The sequence below is a fragment of the Aptenodytes forsteri genome, unplaced genomic scaffold, assembly GCF_000699145.1.
Source record: "Aptenodytes forsteri isolate BGI_AS27 unplaced genomic scaffold, ASM69914v1 Scaffold53, whole genome shotgun sequence".
Lineage (NCBI taxonomy): Eukaryota > Metazoa > Chordata > Aves > Sphenisciformes > Spheniscidae > Aptenodytes > Aptenodytes forsteri.
The window spans coordinates 13,642,530-13,665,671 of NW_008795909.1; the positions used below are offsets into that span (position 1 = coordinate 13,642,530).

Sequence of the window (23,142 nt, forward strand, 5' to 3'; positions counted from 1 at the left end):
GGGAAGGTCGCGGACGGGAGAGCCGGTCACGGCTGGGAGAAGGGGATGGCACGGCCTAAGGCGGACTGGGGAAGAAAAGGGCGACGAAAGGAAGGGAGATAAAAGCAGAGTTTGTGCGTGTGTGTGAAACATACGGGTAATTGACGCTCAACCCCGCAATCGGCAAGGCCTCACAGGTTCTCTCTTCTCGGTCTCCAAAAGGAATTTCCAAGGGATTCCTTAGTCCCTGACGATCACGACTTATTAAGTTGTTTGTCAAGACTGATCGCTCTAGTAATGCCTTTGAGAGAAGAATGTAACCAAAAGTTCCTTCCCGTCCTTCTGTGGCAACCGTCACCCGTGAAAACTTCCAGCCAGCGCTGCGCTGGAAGCCTGGGGGCTGCTTCAGCAGCGGTCATAAACCTCTGCAAGTACCGTCTAAGTATCTAGAAAGTACTTTCCTCTTCTTCCTTCAGTTACTCCCACCAGCTGCTCGTGTGCACGCAACCAGTCATCCTAACTGAAAGCCAAGTTTATTCAGAAAAAAGCACAAGAAACAAAAGAGGAAATCTCCAAGGAAAACATTTCTAAACATAAACCCAATAGGATAATCAGCACAAAAATGTAGCTAGCTTAATGACTAAATATACTGGTCAGCATAAGATAAAAATCTGGCGCAACAGGAAGCACTCTTCCTCAGCGGCTGTTTGCTCCCCTGCCTGTCTGCTCAGTGTCCCATAAGACAATTCCTTAAAAAGCAGTATGTCAGCTTCAGAACTAACAGCTATGCCCGCCGGGGTTAGTAACTCAGGAGTCTAGTAATATTCTAGCTTTACATCACCACAGGAAAATATAGTAGCAACATAAACCAGCGTGGATCGAGTCAGTAGTCGGTGTAACTTGAATGTCAACTCTAACCCACCCAAATAATTTTAGATAATATCTTTGGTGAACTATCTAATTCCAGTCCTACATGCCTATTTTCACATACTTATTGTCACAAATTTCATGGAATGTTTTGCCACTACTTACAATAGTATCAGGATTCGGCCTGCAATACTAATCTAAGGGCCCAAGCCAGCAATCACTTCGCTCTCAAAAACTCCACTGAAGTCAGCAGAAGACTCCCATTACGCACTACTGACAGAACCCAGCGGTAAAAATGACTCTTCCAAAAAAATTAAATGAACAGACCATGAATGTATCACAATGAGTTCCCTGTAGTTGACAGCTTATGGGCTACTGCCCAACATTTTGATTTTAAAAAGAGAGACTGTTGTATAAGGTAATGAAATAAGTGCCTTCAGGATGTACACCGGGGTGAGGGCGAGTAACAGAAAACCACCTTTTGCCTCATTAAAACATGCCACCGCAACAGAAATATGGAACGAGGATAACACCCTTTGTCAGTCTAACTTAAAGCTATCCACTGTTCCTGGATTTCATTACCTTCTGTTTATTAAAATATCTATTCTGTAATGAATAAATACTAATATTTTTGAAGGAAGTAATTTGCAGAAGAAAAAGGGACAGTACAGCAAATGCACGTGTTGTCAAACTCTTGCGATGTAGATAGGGAACTTTCAAATGTGTATTCCCATGGCTTGCAAATAGAGGCTGTCAGATGTACCTGTGATACCTGAAGATTTCAAAAGCATTTTTAGGAATCGAGACCAAGTCATGATTTTAGTATTATGAAAATTGGGGAATGCTATAAAAACAATGCATATATATCCAATTAAGAATGGGATATTAAAAAAACACATGGATTTTAATACCTAAAGAAATAAGAAAAAATATTCTGAGGGTAGTGGCCAATCATGAACTAAAAACAATCCCCATCACGTTTTCCATTGCAACAGCTAAAAATTTCGAAGACAACTTCTCCCCACACTGGCACTTCCCACAAAAAAAAGTTGAATATAAAAAGTTTACATTAAAGCACAACAACATTTATTTCAGCATTTTAACCACAGAGGTGAATTAACATAACCAATCTAATATAAATTTTCAAATAGCAAATTGTAGGAAAAGATACAGAATGCTATGACAGTCAAATTTTAGATCTAGTCAGTGTGCTTGTAACTTTGGCTCTTTCAAGCAATTTTGAGGTTATGTCTATGGTGCAGCTGGATGTGAGATAAAAGCAAAATTACACAAACAGTCATTCGACATGGACGAGCTAGCTGAGGTAACAGAGCAGTGAAGATGCAGCAGAAGAGACCCGAAGGTGCATTAAAAATCTTTGTATATAATCCAAGTGCTCTAAGGAGGTTTTGTACAGCCCCTATTGCTGCCTCTTCTCTGTGATGGTCACCAAATAAAGCTCAGCAGGCAATCTCAGTCAGAAAAGGAAAGAACATGGAAGAATGGATAAATAAGAGGTCAGAAAAATACAAAGAACATGACAACAAAATGCTGAAATGCAGGAAAGTAAGAGTAGAAAAACATTACAGCAAGACTGAAAATATTGGTTGTTTACTGTGATGAGACAATTCCATGAGATAACAATCACGAATTACTACACAAAGACATGGAAAAGAAAAAATAGATCAGAAGCTTCTGCTTTCCATATTCATAATATAAGAACTACTTCTAATGAAATTTTAAAATCGAATTCAAAATAAAAACTGTGCATAAAATGGTTACAATATGAAAAATCACATACATGACAAAAATGAGTGTGTTAGTATGGATAACAGAAGTATCCACTCTAATAAGTCTTAATGTTAAAATGTCAATGTTAATGTTTATGAGCAGAAGCCTGTCCAAACCTCTTAAAAGTTATACTGACTGCTGCGAGACTTTCCACATCCTCTTCCTCAGTTCCTGCATCTTCCTCGGGAACAATCTCATGTTGGACACTGCTGGAAGTGGGATTCTGGACTAGATGGGTCTAGGTGTGGTGAATCAATCTCATAAATCCTACACTTACGTACTTCTCAAGTATGTAATATCTTGTAGAGACAAAACACAATTTGACCGAGGGGTGAAACGCTTAGGTATCGATTTAGCGTTTTCTATCTTCCTTAAGAGTAAACTCCTTCTACGGAAGCTGGAAGTTTTTCACTCCCTAATATTTATATATTTGGGTAGCAGAGGTCCTAATTCCCATAAAACAAGAATATACAAATTCATCATTATGAGAAATCATCTGTGGGGAGTGTAGAGGTGAAAAAAAATGGTCACTGGAGTATGTTAATTTAACTGACTGGGGTCTGAGCTGCCTATACCTGGATATATAGCTTTAACGACTCACCGTTGGAATGGTAAAAAAGCCAATGGGATAATTTGCAAGAGCCTTTTCTGAGAATTGCATTGCTTATTGGTCAGTAATTTGCCAAATTCTCCACAGTTGTGAAAAATTCTACCATCCAGAATCATGAGTGATATTCGTAGAAGAAAAATGACAGTTAAACCATTTATTTTAAAATTCCTTCCAAGATACTGTAATGTCTGCTTTACCATTAGATTGCCCATTTTACAGGGAAGCTACTGAGAAAATGTTTTTCCATTCACCCATGAAAGTCCCCGTGTTGAACTTTTCATAAGCTCTACTCCAGTTAAAAAATAAATGGGGAAACAGTAAGTCAAAATACTAAATGTTAATTAAGTGTGTAATTCCTAGCCCAAATCTTAGAAAGACAAATTCTTTCGCTGAATGAAAACATCAGATATGCTAATGACTTAATAAATCATGCTTCTCAATAAATGTATTTTGATATGAAATTATCCATCCAATTAATATTTCTGCTTTCTACTAAAATATTGTTGAAATCGGACATTACTTGAAGTGCCTACATGAGAAATACACATGGCATCCATGTGTATACAGCAGTGGAATTCTTAATACCGATGCTTTGCTAAGAGTTGATAGTGATGGAACACTTGCAAGTGCTATTCCTAAACAATGATGCAATGAAGAATGTACCAGTTCTCTAGGGTGTTAAGTCGATAAACATTTGCGTAACAAGCACTTCTATTTTTCTTGCTGTGATTAATGCAAACAAGATGATAAGGGAAACTAAAAGTAAAATTTGCTGCTATTTCTCTTTTAGTTCAAAAATCCCTTGTGCCCCTATTTTGCTTAAGAATACGCTTTACTGAAATTTCTGCGCATATATTAAATTAGCTTTAACACTTTAACACGACAAATAGGGGTTATTACATAGCAATAGAGCATTCCGGCATTCCGTTTCAATGTAAAATGAACATAATTATAGCAATTTTTGGCTTTGCCATTTCTCAGTAATGGAGGCCTGCATCTTTTGCAGAAACAACTTGTATTTTTATTTTCCTTGATTTTTTTCATGCTAACCTTTGTTTCCAGAGGTGAATTTACCAAGAATTATAATGTGTTATAAAGCAGTAACTGGTCTGTTGTATTTAAATTTTAATGAATATTACATTATTCACACTAAAAGAAAAACAAATGCAACGTATATAGCTAAATAAAATAGATCAGTAAACAGTATTCTTACCAAAGGCCTAAGTTCTGGATGAGTCAAGATATATCCATTGTTTGTAATTGCAAAAGCGTATCCATGAATACCTAACTGTAAGAGTAAATGAGAAAGAAATACTAATTAGCATGGCCTTCAGTAAATTCTTAAACAAAAAATCAGGCAAGAATTTAGTTATCCAGGGCTTAAAGCTGGCATTCAAAACCCTGATCCACATAGTATTTCATTATAACATATGCAAAGCTCTGATCCTTGACATTTTGTGAAAATGAGAACCTGTTATTGTGATGAATTCAGCGTATAGCACAATTTTAAAATGTCACACACGCTTTGCTATCTAGGGCACTTATGTGCTTTAGAGTGAATTAAATATACACATATGTATGAGACACCATAGCATGCGGCATACACCATAGCATGTGCCAAAGCAAAGGGATACCGGAATTTACTAAATTCACATATTCCCAGGAGTGGCTCGGTTCAGCTTACTTCACTTGTTCATGAGATGTTGTAAAAGAATCATTTAAATCAATGGTACTGAATGTACAGGTATAGTGAGCAAGCAGCGGCCTCTCACATGGGATATTCACATCGCCCAGTCTTAAAGGCATTTTACCTGTCTGTTACTTCAAGTTCATCGGGAGCCACAGAAGGCGGCCTTTTTCTACTAAAGAAACTCCTGTAAGTTTACGTGTTCGTACCGAGTGGAACTATGGGAGATCATTTGAGAGCAATGAAATGCTTTACGAGGCCTTACGGTATATGTGATCAAATTTAGCACTGTACTTATTTAAATACCAATACTACTCTTTGTACAATATGGCTATTACACAGTGGATTGCACCCACTGAATGCAATAAATGTACCTTCAAATCATTCACGTGGTCATTCAAACATGCCTTCTTAGCATAAACTTGCTGCTGATGTAGAATCTTTCTGCAGCTTCAGTATGTAACTTTTACCATGCAAAGAGTACATCCCACTATACTTTCTCACCCATTTTTTTTCAGTTCTGAAGTAACATAACATCCCATATATCTTTATTTAAGCACCTTGATGCACTGAGGTATTAAAAAACAAACAAACAAACAAACAAACAAAACAAACCCCACCACTCAGAACTATCTTGCTTTGCTATTTTCTTTACAGTTCTCACTACTAACGATCTTTTTATTTTACTTCAGTACATTCTTAAATGCTTTGCTGAAGTGGGTCCTTGGGAATTTGTCTGGCATAAAGCAACGTGAGCAAGGCTGACAAGTCAGAATCATTTCTGAGAGGCAAGTAGGACAGCAAGTCTGTTGGCTTCTGTAATTTTCTGGAAATACAAACCAGAGTATGATATTATGGCAAGGTCATAGAGAAAACATACCAGGTGGATTTATACCGTCTCTCTGTGAATGATTGTGTATGGTCAACTGTATCTGCCATATAGAAGATCGTTTCATAAATTAGCGGTTTTCCTAAAGCAATAAACTTCAGTGAAAGTAATAGAAGGTGATATGTTCTTGGCATCTCTTCATAAAGGAGGGATAACCAAAATAATAACAGTGGACATATTTTACCTATTATAGTATGACAAGTGAACTAGCTGTTGGCTAAATATCAGGTCTCAAGTATAATTATCTGTGTTGATAACTGCAGAATGACATCCAAGCAATGGAAGTCAGGTAAGGAAACAAATGTGGGTGGTATACTTCACAGGAAAAAAATATTTGCCTATTTGAAGCATACCCAGACTCCAAGGGTAGTATTTTATTGTGTGTTGTGCAATATGTGAAACTGCACACTCTCTGCACTTAAAATGCTTTGGTTTGAGAGATTCTACCACTTACAGCAGTATTGCCATTTTAGACGTTGAACTCTGTCTCTAGATGACAGATTCAGAAATGAAAAAAACTTTTTCTAACTGCTGTTAAATGCCACATGAAAACTAAGTATTACTAAATCCAACCCTCCCTTATTCAGGAGAAACTGCCACTGACATCTGGGGAAGCTTAGTCTAGATAATGACTGCTGAAAATAGCTTATTGTTATTATTCATCTTCCTCAGCATAAAATCCACCTCATCCAAGCTGAGAGAATTCCAGGTCAGCAGAATTCTGTTTCCAACCAATCATTTTACATCCCTGTGTGAATTTTATTTCACATGCTGCCTCTACACCCCTGGGACCCATTCCTGATTATGCTCTTGCAATTGCATGGTCTTTTTACTATTCAGAAATGTGTATGCTGTGTGAGACTGGAAGTTATAACTCAAGGGATTTCACTAACCTAACCGCATTGCATGATATTGGTGCCTCCTATAATAATCCTCTCTTGCATTACATCCTGCAATATAAAATGTACTTTCAAATAAAAAGTCTAATATTCAGAAAGAGGATCGTATAGTACTTCCACTGAAAACTAAGTCTTAAAAAATAAAATACCATATGACAAAACCAGAAATTTTAATTTTCCTGCCTATCTTCTCCTTTTCTGAATCACTCTAACTCTGCTGCTGTACCTGCTATTCAGGCCCCACGCTCTCTCCAGGTTCTTGTATTCGGGCTATGTCCAAATCTTACAGACGACTTCTGAATAACATCGCTGTGATACGGCCTTTTCTATCCAGCCGTGCACAGCCAGGCTTTCATTTCTGCAGTTACTACACATTGCTCTTCCTTCTCATTACAAATGAAACTTGCTCTACCCATAGCTCCTTAGAAGGCTGCTCCAAAGATAGTTTCCATTGCTCCAAATTTTGCAAAGGAGCAAATTTTGCTCCTTTCTCTTCTACCTTCTACTGATTCTGTATTTCTGCATACACAAAAGTATAATACAAGTTGCGGTTAATTAACTTCGGTGGTTAGTGCACTGAGTCTGTTCTCTGTTATTTATCCTGACCAGCAATGTCTCTGTTCACTGTGTTTTGCTATCAGTGTGTAGTCATCTGCTGCCTCTTCCCATAGTCTGCAAACATTTTTCCAGCTGGGACAGCCTTTCTGTTCCGTGTTTGCATAGCATCTAGCCTAGGGGGATCCAGGTCCCAGGAAATTACTCCAATACACCTTATCAATGTTACTGCCAGTATTTTATGCATTATTTTTATCAAATTCTCATTTAATTTAAACTTTCCAGTTACTGCATATTGATCTACAAAATCATTTGGTAATTGCTAATGTATTCAAATTAGAATTAAAATTGATAGGAGGATTTTTTTTTTCATCCTAACTAGAATTATCTACAAAAACATGTAGGCATATTCAAAGGTACTCACAAGTCAGCTTATTCCTCCGCTCTCTTAGAAATCAGTAAATGAGAGCACAGCAGCCGATTAAGGGGGAAGTATGACACACAAATTTATGCTCAGTACAGGTACGTGTCAAAATGTAGCTATTCCAATAGCTGGCCTCTTTAGTAAAGGCTGTCTACGGTATTGTGTTATGTGCTTATTTGTCTTGCAAAAATATTAACTGGAAAACATTCATTTAATTTTCATTTGTGAATAAAACAGCACTATAGTAAAGCATTTCAGACACAGAGAAGTAGTGAAATACTAATGTATTGCATCAAATTTAAATGAAAAGTAATTAGATCTTTGCATTTGCCTGAAGCTTACTTTTACTGAGTTACAAACGTTTCACAATAGATGAAGCGCATCAAATTTTGAAAACTTTTATGATAATTATTTTTTACGAATTTTATAGTAGAGTTGTCTCTGACTTTAGAAAACTAAGTAGAGGGAAATATCTAGCAATTACTGGGTAGGAGAGAAGGAACCACTAGTCTGGTTAGGCAGGAACTTGTTAAAGTTCCTGAAATGTGTCACTTGCTTTAATTCAAGGAGACGACTAATCTGGGACATGGAATTGGGACAGGGAGTGCTACACACAGGCAGGAAGCCTAAAGCCATGTTAAGAATAGATTTTCCTATGGTTTTCATACAAAGTTATGCAAATTTTCACCATGAATTTCTGGTTATTTTGTGTGGTATTCGGGTTATATTGTGTGGTTGAATCATTTCATAGATTTTATTATGGACAATACTTAGTATTACCTTCTAGAGCACACTGTGATCTGCAAAAATGTGAAGATCAAGCCATAGATTAATTTTGGGATTAAAAACTGCACTTGATCTCAGGACAAATGACATTCCTGAGGTAAATGAGTGAAATAATGGAGCTACATCAGTATAAACAGTATTAACATGCTAAATAAATTATGTTACATTATAGATATTATACTGAGTATAAAGAAAATATTATCATTTGTGTATTACCTTGTATTTTGGAATAGTTTTTAAAAGCTCTTTAACTGGAACATCTGTGCCAACTACTCCCAGAAGAATCCCTTTAGATCTCTGAAAAGAACAATAAAAGATGCAGTCGGAACCACAATAATAATGAACATTCTCACCACTCATTTCACATTGCAGCTACTCTGCAGAAGTGAATAGATAACAGACAAATTATTTAAAAAGTGGGGAAAGCAGACACTGGTACAACTCATCTGATCAAACAGTCATTTAATCAATAATATTGCTCCTTTCTACTTTATCTGCAATTCACATAGAAAAGGCATGCAAACTTCTGATAGCTATTGAGTCCCTCAACAGAAAACTTCCTCATGCAAAATAGTTTTTGAATTAAAAACTACTGTTAAAAATATGTTACTCCCTCCTTTTCCAATTTCTCCTGCCATTTGATAAACAAAAGAGAAAGATTAAGCAGTCAGGGGAAAGTACACGTAATTTGCTTTAATAACCTGTTAAATTAGTAAAGATAAACAGGTATATACATAATATACATATGACAAATTAAATTCTGAGTCTATGAAATAAAATCATATCAGTGCAAAGAAGAAAAGGATATAGATTATTTGCTGTAAAAAGATAATGTAGAAGTAAGAAAACCCTAAGGCCTAGCGTCATCTGAGATTTTCTCTTCGACATAAGGTTTCATTATTTTACTATGGTTTCTAGAGTATAGTTATTTGGGATTATTTGTCCACATTTTTGTGCTAACAAAGAGATACTAACTGCAGACAAAATAAGAAGAGAAGAAAAATTTTTAGAGTAGGCTAAAATCTTATTAGGTCCCTGAAAGCAACTTCACTGCAGTCACCTCATTATCACATGACAGAAATAGTCTGAGTACTTACAGTCTCATTTTGCTTACTAAATACTGGCATGGCAACAGTTGTCATCAACACCAATCCCTGATCATCAGCAAGCTATATTTGAAAAAGAAATATTATCTCTAAGAACTAAGGAACAATTACAGACGTGATTGTATTTTTCAATTACATTTTCTTCATTTTAAATGAGATAAGGCAATTTATCTAAATGACGCTTATGTAGTTAGACTTGCAGTCAGTGCAGCCCAGCCCAGCCCTGGCCCCATCTCAACTATACCAGCTCTGCCCACCCCACCGTCTGCATTGGCAGGAAAGATGCCTCATCTTCATTGCTATTGCAGTCTCCCATGAGAGACACAAGGGGCTGAAATGTGGATTGTGGAAGCGGCATGTGCAGTAGCAAAGCAGCTGGAGCTCTGTTCTACATCTTTCCCAGTGTCGGCTCTGCCAACATTGCCTCAGGCTGTTTTCTCCCAGCAAGGAACAAGAGGTCATGAGTTGCATGCACTTTGTTCTGGTCCAGACTGAGATCTCATCAGCTAACACAGCGGCAGAAAGGATGACAGCCAGTTAGGATCCCAGGAGCATCTTTGCTCCATCCGGTTTCAGTTTGCTGGACAAAGAGGTGGCATGAAGCATTAGCTGATTCGGCACATCAGGTTTCAACATATTTCTTCAATTTAGGGAGAAAACAGATCTCCTGACCTTGGTTCCATTCAAGAGAAACATGTAGAATGCTTATCATTGGCCACAGGAGAGTGACATTGCTCAGACTATGGTCTCTTCACGCCCTCTGGCCAGACTACATCTTTGCCATAAGGCAAAGGCTAACTGTGATGCACAAGACAAGCACTGCTCTGTGTGCCTGTAGATCTTCACCATCTACACATAAAAGATAACTCAAGCAGGAAGCTGAGAGTTACTGTTAAACTCTTTCTGCCCCTATAATTTGGGAAGATGTTTACAGTTGAAGAGGCTTACCCGACATTTAAAACCACGACATATCCAGTTATAATCACAGCTGGAGATTTTGTGGAACACAATTAAAGTCTGCTTTGTTGCATCTGTGTTTAGCCAAACGGACAAGGCAATAGAGACAATCTTCCTGAGAAATGCTGTAGCTGACAGTCATGCCCAATTGCAACTGATATTCTACTACTACCCCTACATCAGTATCACATTTTCTGTACTCAGGCAGTATTTCCAATACATTTTTTTTGAGAATTGCTGTAATTTTGATTTTTTGTTAACAAAGCTTTTGTTATTAATGAAGCAACAGCTATCAACTCCCCAAATTTTCAGAACACGTCATATATTAGGACCAAGATATTTTATGAAGCATGTTTCACATTAACAAATCAGACAAATAAAATCTAGAACATTACATGTCTTGCAGCTCCCAGTCTGCTTCAGGAGGGTTTCAGTTTCCCAAACAAGTATATTTCCTGAAGCATGGCACTATGTCATGGTGAGGAGGAACGTTTGCAGACATCAGACAGGAATACAAATGGGGTTTAGGATCAGGAAGGTTTACATTTGATAAGGAATCAATAGGGACATGAGGTGGAACCAACTTATGATCATGTTTGCTTTTTTTGGTTTGTTTTCCTTTTTAATAAGAAGAGGTATTTCCAGCCCTGATATAATCCTTGATCTATTAAGCAATAGTAAGTTATTAAACAAAACAACCAACAAAAAAACCAAAAACAACAACTCGGCAAAACACTGGGAGTTTAGAGATTGCACTTGAAAGTCAAACGCGGCTGAACTAGCGTAAGAATTTACTCTCCTTGGCCAGAGTAGTACAGTCAAGCACGCTGACATGATTTGTATGGAGAGGAGCCTTCTGTGGTATGACAGTCAATAGTCCCAAACACACGTACACCAGGAAGTGAAAAAGCATTCTGCTGATTATGGGGTGACATCTTGGAGCATTTAGAGATTCTATATGATTGCCCAGGGTTCTTGTTCTCTGATATTATGTATTTGTCAAGTATCAGTATGGTCTTATTTTACGAGTCCACTCACTCTCAAGAGATTACTAGAAACAATTTATTGGATAGGATGCCAGCCAAGGGACTGTCAGTAAAGTTTTAGGGTGTTTGAAATTCTTTAAATGGAGAAAAAAAACCAGTCTGGACTTCCTGGGAAATTCTGAGAGAACAGGTCATTAACTCTCAAAACTAACTATAGAAGCATGCAGAGAATGATTGCCCTGTAATTATGATATCTACAAGTACCACCGAGGGTTGGCTGCTGCAGTCATTTCTATAGAAGTGCAATCTTATAGTCCAGCCTGTTTGGGTTTTTTGTTTGTTCGGCAGAGGAACAGGTTGTTAGCCACTTCCATAAGTGGAGCCAGCAAATAACTGGATGATAGATGACTCGTATTTCTGATGTTTCACTGAGTCACCAACTCAAGCTGCAGTATTTGCTTCACAAAAATTGTTAGATTCTGAGAAATTATCTGCTGGGGAGGAGCACAGCTTTATTCCCTGGGCAATGACATTTTGGCAGAAATACTTTGAAATAGTAGAATGTTAGCCACTGGGTATTTCTGCTAAGACAATTAATTCTGGAGTCCATTAGTAAATTGCAAAGGAAGCCATGATCTAGGTATTTTGCATTGTTGGTTTTCAAGTCTGACAATTTCTTACATATAGCAGAACTCGGTAAAGGCTCATGTAAGTGTTTCAAAAATTTAGTGATTCTGAGGAAAAAAAAACCCAGTAATATGCTCTCTAATCACTGACAACTTCAGCTTATAATAGTTACATTCAGAACGAACATGTATCACTGATATCCTCAGGACTGGCTAGGATTTTTTTTTTTTGTTAATCATCAGCAAATAATTAGAAGTTAAAACTTAATGAAAAATGTTAAGTATCACAAACTCAGAATAAAAAAATCAATATATAGTGATAAAGTCTCTGAGTGACTGTACTAAATTTAACAGTTTAGGTTATTGTGTAATTAGTAATAAACTGTCTTGTTACTCAATTATTATTTGTTTTTCCCCAAAAGAAAATGTAGACAATCCTTATGATTCCAAACTCATCAACTGGACATCACAGTCATAGGCTCAGCAAAGAATTATGTAGGCATGTAAAAAAGAAAATACTGTAGTCAAACATTTCTTACAGGAAACATCTTGAAGAATGATTTTTTTTTTTTTCCCCCATAAGCACAAAATGCATGTTTCTAAGCAGGCAACAAATAACTTTGTTACACATAGAATCAGGGGGTTTTTTAGTGTTATTAGCAAATACAGAGAATTATACTTATTCTAGTATAATGCAATAATGTCACCACATGTATGGTTACTAGTTATATACAGTGAAGGGTCCTTGAGAATGACTGAAATGTGAAGCACCATGAATTTAATCTCAAACTTTTAATAGGCTATACCTTATCCAATTTTGTCCTTCCAGTCTCGTAGGAGTAACTAATATGAGTAACTAATACTAATAGTTACTGCCATTTTTACAAAGGTATGCTTTATGTGGCATAATAATTCCCCATAGTCTGATAATGCAAAATTGTTTAAAGCTACATGCTAAGCTGACTTGGTTCATCCTTACTAACCTCCACATATTCTGGGGGCTGGCAGGGCTCATGGGAAACAGAGAGTAAGGTTTGACAAAAATATCTTCACACAATGTTATGTTTGTTATGTATGTAGTTTCTGCTGAAACAAAATGTTGCTGGCAGACCAACTGTGTTCACAAACAAGGATTAATTTGGATCAAAGTTCACCCAAATGTTGGAACCTCATCTAAATATATATGGAGAGCCACTAATAACTTTTAATTCCTCCAACGCTCTGTTTTGAATTCTTGTTCTATTCTCAAAAGAAAACCCTCTATTTCTTTTCTTCCCCTCTACTACTACACTGGTTTTTTTCCAGTGCCTAACAATGTCTCTTTACACATCAGTCTAAGTATTAATGAATCAAGCTCCTTTCTATTTCTTCAATCTTTACATCCCTGATAAGTGTCTAAGCTTATTCTTTACCTGGGGCACCATATTAGTTAACACACATAGGCTCTGACTGACATTAAAGTCCTGTCCCTTACCTGTTTAGCAGCATATCAATTACTGCGTTTTTATTTCCTTCAAGTGGTTCCATAATATCAAGAAAAAGGCAAGGAAACAAAAGATGTTTCATCCCCAACCCTCCAGGAAAATAAAAATTCCACTGGCAAGCTCCAACACTTGAGGCTACCAACAGATGTGAACTAAGGAAAAGGTATGTGCTTTGAAGTGCCTTTCGAAACATTTTTTTGCTCAGTATTTTTTGCTATAAAACTAAACAATACAAAAAGCAGCATTCAAATGCATCTAAACACTTCCCAGATTCAGTACAACATCCTGCAGGTTATAAGATGGAACCAAATAAGATTGGGTGGAATAGTACAAAAATAGTCTGAAATAATGGTTTTGTTGGATATTGCTGCCATTTACTAAGGATGAAATTTTCAAAGATGCTTCAGGAAGTTTAGTTTCCAAATACCACTGACCTCTGCCAGGACTCGGGCATCTAATTTCATTAGGCCTCTGAAAATTCTAGACTGCTATTAATTGTTGTTGCCTTTTTAGGAATATTGGCAAAATATAACCATAAAGTAATCACTGAAAAACAGTTTAACACTTTTAGGCCAGTGACAGTATCTGTGCACTAACTTGGAATTTTGTCCTACTTGAATGTATCCGCACAGACAAGCTTCTTAAGGTCCCTTGCAATTTTTGAAGAAAGTACTTCCTGGTTTCAGAAGTGGATGTGAATTCCAGTTTCTTCAAATTCTTGGTTTTGGATTACTGGAGACAGAAGGAAACTAACACAAATATAAAATAAGAATTCAAGAGCAATGCTTAAGGCATTGTCAGATGCTTCAGTCAGCAAATTAAAATTAGTCAAATGAAAATGAAATGAGAAAATAAATATAAGGATCCAAACATTTTGGACAGAAAAATGGAAAAACATGCGATAAAAGATAAGAATTCAAGAGCAATGCTTAAGGCATTGTCAGATGCTTCAGTCAGCAAATTAAAATTAGTCAAATGAAAATGAAATGAGAAAATAAATATAAGGATCCAAACATTTTGGACAGAAAAATGGAAAAACATGCGATAAATTACTCATGGCTTTTTTAAAAGGTATTATGGGGATCAAAGTCACTTTCTTAGAGAGTAATTTCTTAAAAAAGACAAATGGGGCCAGGCCTGTATTATTTATTTATATTTATAGAATAAATATTTATTTGTATTTACATATACTTTCCTATATTTATTTAGATATGTATTTATAAAAGCACTAACCATCTTAAATGTCTGACATCAGCAAGCCTCCAGTCTTGCAGAGCAAGTCATCTTCATGCTAAACAATACAGAACTCTGACTATATGCCGTATGGCACTAAGTGCCTGTCCTTTCGGATTTTCCTTACTCCGTTAGATATTTATTCCCCATAGAATAACAAGAAGTTCCTGCTTTTTCCAAAAGCCAAATTAGCATGTTTACACGAGCCTTATACATAAAGTTCCTGCTTTTTCCAAAAGCCAAATTAGCATGTTTACATGAGCCTTATGCATTTCAAAACAAAACCCCGAATTTACCTTATCACATGAATTCTGCAAAGACATTTTATTCAAGAAATTCTTTATCCATCCGAATATCGGAATGTTTTATTTTGCAGGCATGGAATGTAACATGGGGAAGTAGGCTGCCCCATAAAACACAGTGGTCACTGTTTAGGGGGGGAAAAAAAGAAAAAAAATTACCTAAAGTTTAGTTCAGTTTCTTCTGCTCTGATGCAATTAAGTTGTTCTCCAACTGATTCATTTTGATTAAGGACTGCAGTTGATGAGTGCTGTAATCAGCATCTCCCTTAATGAATCAGGAAGATACCTTCATGAGGGGAAACAAAGATTGTCTACGCCAGTTCACATACGAAGGCATCTTCCTTCATAAACACAATCAGTCTGTGCTTTCTCTCTAAATTCAGTTCTCTCAAACCCCAGTAGTCTTCACTATTCTCCTAGTCAGACTAATCTATTGACCAGTATTGGTCTGCCTATTTCCTCAGGCAGCGGATGTGTCTGGGAGTCCCCAACAACGTATGAGACTTGAGTGGTTTCTGCTGTCTATGCCAGTGGTTTGATCCTGAATAAGTTCTCCACAGTAATGTGAAAGCAATGTGAAGGCTCATTACAGTCCTTCTTGTGGCAAAGGCACGCTGCATGCTGGAACCCCTGAACCCAGGCAAACCATGTATACACAGGCAGAATTCCTTTGCAGTAAGGTATTTGTTCATATTCAAGTTTCTCCTCTGAAAACCAGAAGAAAGGATTCCTCCCTCTGCTGAATGAGCATCTCTTTTTCAGTACTGCCAGTGTACAATTAAGTTTTCATATTGCAGCAGCTGTTGTTCCACCAGCCATTTCAAAAATTCTTCCATTTTCTACCTTTCTGCTGAGCTGTTAATTTCTGATTTAGTTCTACATTTGAATACACTACAAATTTCATCTTCTACTAAGAATATCAACTCACAATAACATAATTCCCTCTAGGGTTTATTAATAAACTAAAAGCAACAAAACAAACCTCAATTTAATCTCCTTCTGAGCCTACCTTCCACTCAAGATCTTAATTAATTCATTTTCTTTCATTCTTGCCCTTAGCAGAAGGTATTCCCTTTTAAATCATGAGTGAAAACTAGTAGACCTCTTCTGTCAGGTGTTTCTGTCAATATTTAAGCAGAAATCTGCCACCATTTAAGCAGAACCACCATTACAAGAAAAATACAAGGCAACTTTAGCCTCAAAGAGCTATGAAATGCCAGTGATTTGATAGTGCCTGACTGGATAACGAACCTACAAAAATGTCAAATTGGTGCAATAAGAATTCATGGGAATGTGTTTCATATATATATTAAATGTGTGTGGATTCATGGATATGGGTATATAGGTTTATGGGAGACTACTGAACTGTACAGCCCCTCAGATTCCTTCAAGTCTGGAAAGATAGCCTCACATAAACACAAGTAGTTTAACTGTTATTATTCCTATGGTTCTCTAAAACATGGAATTACAATGGCAGAGTAAAAATACATGTATTTCAATGCTTCAGTTCAGTTCATTTGAAGTTTGGATGAATTATGCTATGGAATATTCATTTTTCAACATGTTCATCTAATAGTATTGCAAAAAAGCAAGTTCTTGTAGTTTCTCCAGCTTCCATCAATATGTTTTGTCTCAGAATTTCTAGGCTACTTTGGACAACATTGGCAAGAAAAACTAAAACTAGACCCCCAAAGAAAAACACAGAGTTTTCAACTAGATCCCAGGATTTTGTAAGTTATCATCTGCAGTCTAAAATGATGAAGGAAAGAGACAGCATTAGCGGTTTGCCCCAGAAAGTGGTTCTATTGAAAAGACCTAGTGGTAACAGTTTTAGGCAGGAATCTATACAAAGGCCGTGGTCACTCAGTTTGATAAAATGCTTAGCAAACAATAAAAAACCTTTAAAAATCGTCTCAAGAATGAGGAAAAATGCATTCCCAGGCTAAATGACTCTTGGCTGTTTAGAATAAAGAAACAGAACTTACTCACTGAGAAAGTCACAGATCTGTAATCCCTAGCAGTAATAGTCTTGTCACTGGAGAAAAACTCCTTTTAGAAATAGATTTTAGTGCTACAGTTTTGCCTTTAACTCCTTGCTGTACAGGGTTACACCCCTCAGAACAACCCCACATAAATCTCCAGAAACAAGAAATAAACGAGCATCCACTTACTCCTCACATTAAGCATATAAACCAAAGAGAGTTTAGCCTCACATCTAGCACTAACATCCGTCTCCCAGGACAAAGATTAAGGCAGGCTCCAGAATTACTCCAGAAACACGTATACAGGAAAGAATATCCATTTCCTTAGGTGTTTCCATTACGGCAATAGGAATTTGAGTAGGATCCCTGAAACATTTTCCTTCGGAGTGTATAGTCAAGAAGAGTTACAGTAGGTTGTCCAGAATTTCTGACACAGAGTTAGTAGTGTCCATATCTATTACTGTTAATACAATGTTATTCTTGTCTACGTATATTGTGCGATGATTATAACGAAGCCAGGCTCTGCCAGCGATGGACCAGTGGATGTCTCCTGAGATGGAAGAACAAGTAAAGACAGTAACAAAGCTCATATCCTTTCTTAGATGCTATTGCTGATTTTTTTCAAAGACAATATGCAATATTGTTTCACTTTAGCTGGCTATGAAGTGGTGTTTTTCATTTTGTTAAATATACACATTCCCTAATTGTTACTGATGAATAAAAAAAGCAAAATAAACAATATACAAATTAATTTAAATAAAAGGTAAATTTGATGGGGCAATTCTACTTATTGTTGCTAATTTTTGAACTATAATTAGTCACAGAAAGGAAACAAATTTTGAGATCTAAAACTCAAATTTTTTTCCAGTGTCTTTCAGAGTTTAGACTTTGTGTTTTAGACAACCACAGCTTGTGTCAGGGTTTCCAGAATTTTTTCACCAGCTTTCACCACACTAAAAAGATATTCATCCAAGAAAATATTAGATCTGAAACCTCAAAATATCTTTTTTTTATAATGCAGATTTATTATGTCTATGATATATATCTGGAAATCCTAGCAGGACTGTTCAGCTCAGCTCAGAAGTTAACTCCCATAGTGCTAATTCTATCCAGTCTTCATTTCCCAATTTAAACAATGCCTAGCAAAACAAAATAAGAAATTTTTTTTACACTAACTTTTTTGTTGCTTGACATATTCCTCATTTTTGCACTTACATTGGACTGTAATAACTGTACAGAACAGGATATCTGTTGCAGCAAACAGTGTCAAGTAAAGTCAGATTAATCTCCCACCAATTCTGATTCATGGAAACTATCAAATAACCACAACGATGCCCAAATTTGCTCATAGACTAATCTCTAGCCCAATAATATTCCTTTGAATTCTAATCTGTCTGGACCTACAGTGTTCCTAGTTGATTTTTTACCATCCCACAACAGGAGCTTTGATTTCCACAATATTTAATTAAATTACCAACAGGCTGAAGTGCAGAAAAGGTCCATAGGCTGTTATATCTAGAGGACAGAGCTTAAAATTGGAGCTAACATTCTGAATCAAAAAATGAAGCAAGGTTAGGAGATATGATGGGGCTAAACAGAGGCACTCGAGCAACAGTTTGAGGAAGGCTGTGCAGCTATGCTGTCACAGGAACCTTTGGTCCGTAGACCTGGAAGGAAATAGGACTTAAGGGACTTGAGTGAGGAAATAGGTCAAAGTGAAGGTCTGCTGGCATAGCCTATACAGCCTTGTGAAAAAACAATTGAAAAGTAGGGGAAAAACATTGCTATGTTCAGAGGGACTGAAAGTGGGGTGAAACTGTGGGGCATGGGAACGCTGCAAACCCTCTGACAAGGCAGCAGTGTTGAAAGTGGTTACCACAATGCTGCTGCTGAAACTTTACTCACAGCAGAGAGCAGTTCTGTAGGGATGTATTTGAAGTATGAGGTTCATGCTGAAGCTTTGTTTTTTCTTCACTACCTTGTTATAACTCTGCCACCTTCCCAACCCACCCTCCTTCTTCCTTTCCCCACTCCGCATAGGCTTGCTTCACAAGGTGTTGTCTTCTCCTGTGACTACTGTGCTTTTATGTACTGAGTAGCGTCATGAGGGAGGATGGAAGCATCAGAGAATTGGAATTTAACCATTTAGTTGTGTTTTATATAGACTACAAGAATAAGGAATAGCTATTACTTTGGCTTAGATTCAAATTATGGCCTGGGACAATATAGGAACCTGTGTGAGTGTATTAAGTTAGAGAGACATTTCCATGTTTAGCACACAGAAATGAAACACCAAAAAACCCTCATATTGTAAAATAGTTACTTAGAGTTTGCTAATTGCTGACTCAAAAATGTTATTAAAAGTCAGCTTGCTTGTTGAGGAGTGTGACAGAGAAATTTGGAAACTAAATTTAAGATTGTGATTAACATGTAAGTGAAAATTTTAATGCAGTTTTCTGAATGGATCACTCAACTTTATATACATTATGAAACTGAAAGACAATAGCCTCTTGTTAGCAGGAAACAGATCCAAAGGAATGCTAAATCAGGCTCAACGTGTTTACTTCATGATTATTTTGTACTTCATTAGATTCAATTTTACTCCTATAATTTTATAAAAATGCTAAAATCACTAGTCACGCACTTCAATGAAATAGCGGCTTTGCAAATTTTCTATTTTCTATTCCCAGTGACAGTTAATTCAACACTTCAAAGTATAAGAAGGTAAATGATGCAGGGAATGATAAATGATGCTCCCAAATGGCTGAAAGATGATAGCATCAAGATAAAAGGAGGGCAAAACACTACTTACAGAAGTTAAGGGATAACACAGAAAGAGAGAAGAAAGCTGTCAGGAACTTTTGGGCAACAAATATCATCAAAACATTTCTATATGGAGGAAATATGATTCCATTCATGAGAGAATCATTAAAAAAAAAACTTTCGTAAATGTTCCTAAACACAACTATCTGCTTCTGATTTGTGTGCCTAATTTATTCACTTCTACCTCTTCACACAAGCTAAGTAGAATGAAACATCACAGCAGGAGTAGGACAACAGATTTTGAATCCTGCTGTGTTTGCTCAAGAAAGCAAGTAAAGCTTTCCTACCAGGAAAAAAACACCTTTTTGAGCTATTAAGGAAGAACAGCTTTTGCTCACCGATGAATACAAAAGCTGCTTTTCAAAAGTGTTTCAAAGATAAAGGTCATTTTGGAAGCCAAACTGAAAAAGTCTGAAAATAGGTAAATTTGAGTTATTAGGTTGTTTTATTACTATTTTCACAGCCCTGTGGGATGTTTACCTAAAAACATGCAGAAAAGCAACATAGAGGACATACAAAATTCACATGAATTTGTTCCATTTTTCTGGATAGTGGCTCTTTCGTTGAGATACATTAGCTCTTCCTAGACATTTTTCTTCTGAAAGCTACATAACCATATTAAATGAGCATCTCTATCACCTGAAATTATGGTGGGTTTTTATTTGGTTTTGTGGTATTCTCTATTTTAAGTATAAGCTATATCACAAAGATCTTTTCAAGACAAATATTGCGGTGCAATAGACATCCACCTTAAACTCCTCATTTTTCATTTCACCTGTGCTCCAATTCTGAATTTGCAACAATTTGATTTAGAGCAGATAGCATAACAGTAACAGGTTTTAATTGTTATTTAACTGCCGTAGACAGATGAGAACCTACAGGTCTTCAAAATCAATAGCTAACCACCATAGAACATTGACTAAACACTGAGAAGACTGCAGCCAAAGTGTTTCACATAAAAGACATAATGCATTTCATCAAGATGACCAAGTATTTATAACAGATAGAAAATAGTAAAGGTAAACTTGGAATGCCACATTTTTCTTTCAGATCACTCAAAGACTAAAGTGAACATGTTTAGAGAGACATGACTGAAATGTTTATAGAGAAAACATTTGCAAGATGATACATAGATTCCAACAAAAATACAGTACAAGTTCAGACACCATAGGGCAAAACACGTACACTAGTGACTAAGTAATTCATAAAGGCATGCATCAGCCCTGTGCTGCTTCCCTTCGCCTCGCAGATAGCAAAAGATTCTCATTTTGTTCATAAGCTATCAGGCCATGCTTATGAAAAGGCTTATTTCTTACCTGAAGTTATCAAAAGCCCACGTGGATTACTTGTATCTGTCCTCCCTCCCCATCCCATTCCTTCCTTCCCACCCCTCTCCTCTTTCTCTGCATGAAAGTATTATACAGTCAACTAGACGTTATGCATACATATACAAAATATGTGGCTTTAGTTCTTCATTAGTTTGCTCAAGGGGTAAACACACTGAAAATTGGCATTTTTGACCTTCCATGAAAACTCTGTGCTTTTTCGCTAACCTTGAACTTGAGTAATTTGTACCAGAACAGTATTTTAGTAGCTCAGAATTGTGGAAATCAGAACATATAATACAGCACCACATGACACAGTCTGGTAAATAGCCTGACCGGTTATATCTCTCTGCACCAGCATATTATAACCTCACTCCGTCTCTTCTTTCTGCAAACCGTTAAGAGAAGCGTTTGGCATAAACTTTTAGACAAGCAGGTGAACATGAAAAAGCCAGAGTTAGCCAGTCTAGCCAATCTTTTAGTCCTTCTACTTTTCCAGGAAGCTGTAAACAAAAGATTTCTTTAAACCATCTATTTCCAGAAGAAAAAAGAAGCAGCAACAATTTTTGTTACCATGCCACATTTGGTAGGCTCTGCAACTATCAAAACACAAGAACAAACTATGGACATAGTCCAGTGTCACAAAATAGCACATTACCTGCAGATTTCAAATAGAATTTTCTGAGCTCCACAAGCAAGGAAATTTCAAATATACATAGCATCATAAAAATAAAAGCTCCCATGCTCATATTTCTTGCTTTTTAAACTAAAAAGTGGATGAGATACATCGATTAACCATTTTAAAGCTTTGAGTTCCTCACCATTCTGCAAAAGCTATTCATTGAAGATCACTTAACCTATAGCTTTCATTAGAAGCTGAACTTCAGTCATCATCCAAGACTGTTAATAACAGTGATGTTTAACTGATTAATTGCTATGACATTTCTTATTAAAGGTGCTTTACCTAGCACAGTAAGAATGACTTGGACAAGTAAGTATTGCAATTTCCCAGTATATTCTATTCATTTTTTCATTTCAATATTTTTCACCACAAACTACAAACCAGCATCTAGATTTTCTATTTTCTGGAAGCTTTAATTATATTTGTGAAATATATAAGGATGATGCAACAGGCATCAAGCAATTCTTCGAGTTTGCCACAATCATTGTGCTATCATGATGTGCAGTGGTGACTCCGGTAACATACCGTATCGATGCAGAAGTTGTTTGAAGGCAAGAGCATGTTACATGAAAACTGTATGCAACCTATTAGAGAAGTCAAATGTTGGATGTGTTCAAAGGTGTGTTGATAGATACAGTGGGGAGCAGTGAAAGGGTACCAGCTATACCATGGGTTCTGCAGACTCTACAATAGAGACAAAATGATCCAGAGATGTTTCACGTGGAGTAATGGGGTGATATTTTTTATCCTTACTATTCTTTCCAAATTATTGATAAAATAGCCTCCCTGTTGTTTTAAAGTTGTAGGCTACTATATGCCTATCATGTCCAAATAGCTCATATGTTTGAAAAGCTGCTCTCAGCAAGTACCTTAGCTGGCCTCGATGTCAGCTACCCTTCTTGCTGCTCAACTCCAGAGCCCCCACTACAGTTAACTGTTTCACTGATCACTACTGTACCATACTCACAACACCATGGAAACATGAAGGACTGGTGACTACTTTGAATAACTTAAGATTTGAGTAAAATATTTTACCTTTTGAGCCTGAGGGAGCTGGAAAACAACAAAACAGAACAAGCAATCATTATACATTAAATCAATCTGAACAGCTACTTTAGCTGTTGTATTCATAAAATCACAAACATAATA

At 36.7% G+C, this 23,142-nt stretch overlaps 1 protein-coding gene across 1 annotated transcript in view; it reads right to left on the reverse strand.

Annotated features, from left to right (window-relative positions):
* Nucleotides 1–23,142, reverse strand: part of CACNA2D3 (calcium voltage-gated channel auxiliary subunit alpha2delta 3) — a 487,274-nt gene that overhangs the window by 117,407 nt on the left and 346,725 nt on the right. The window contains exons 14-17 of the mRNA XM_009284485.2: nucleotides 23,029–23,046; nucleotides 9,585–9,656; nucleotides 8,704–8,784; nucleotides 4,461–4,535 (exon numbers count right to left, since the gene is read on the reverse strand). Coding sequence (XP_009282760.1) covers nucleotides 4,461–4,535; nucleotides 8,704–8,784; nucleotides 9,585–9,656; nucleotides 23,029–23,046 — 246 coding nt within the window. The remainder of the gene's footprint in view (nucleotides 1–4,460; nucleotides 4,536–8,703; nucleotides 8,785–9,584; nucleotides 9,657–23,028; nucleotides 23,047–23,142) is intronic.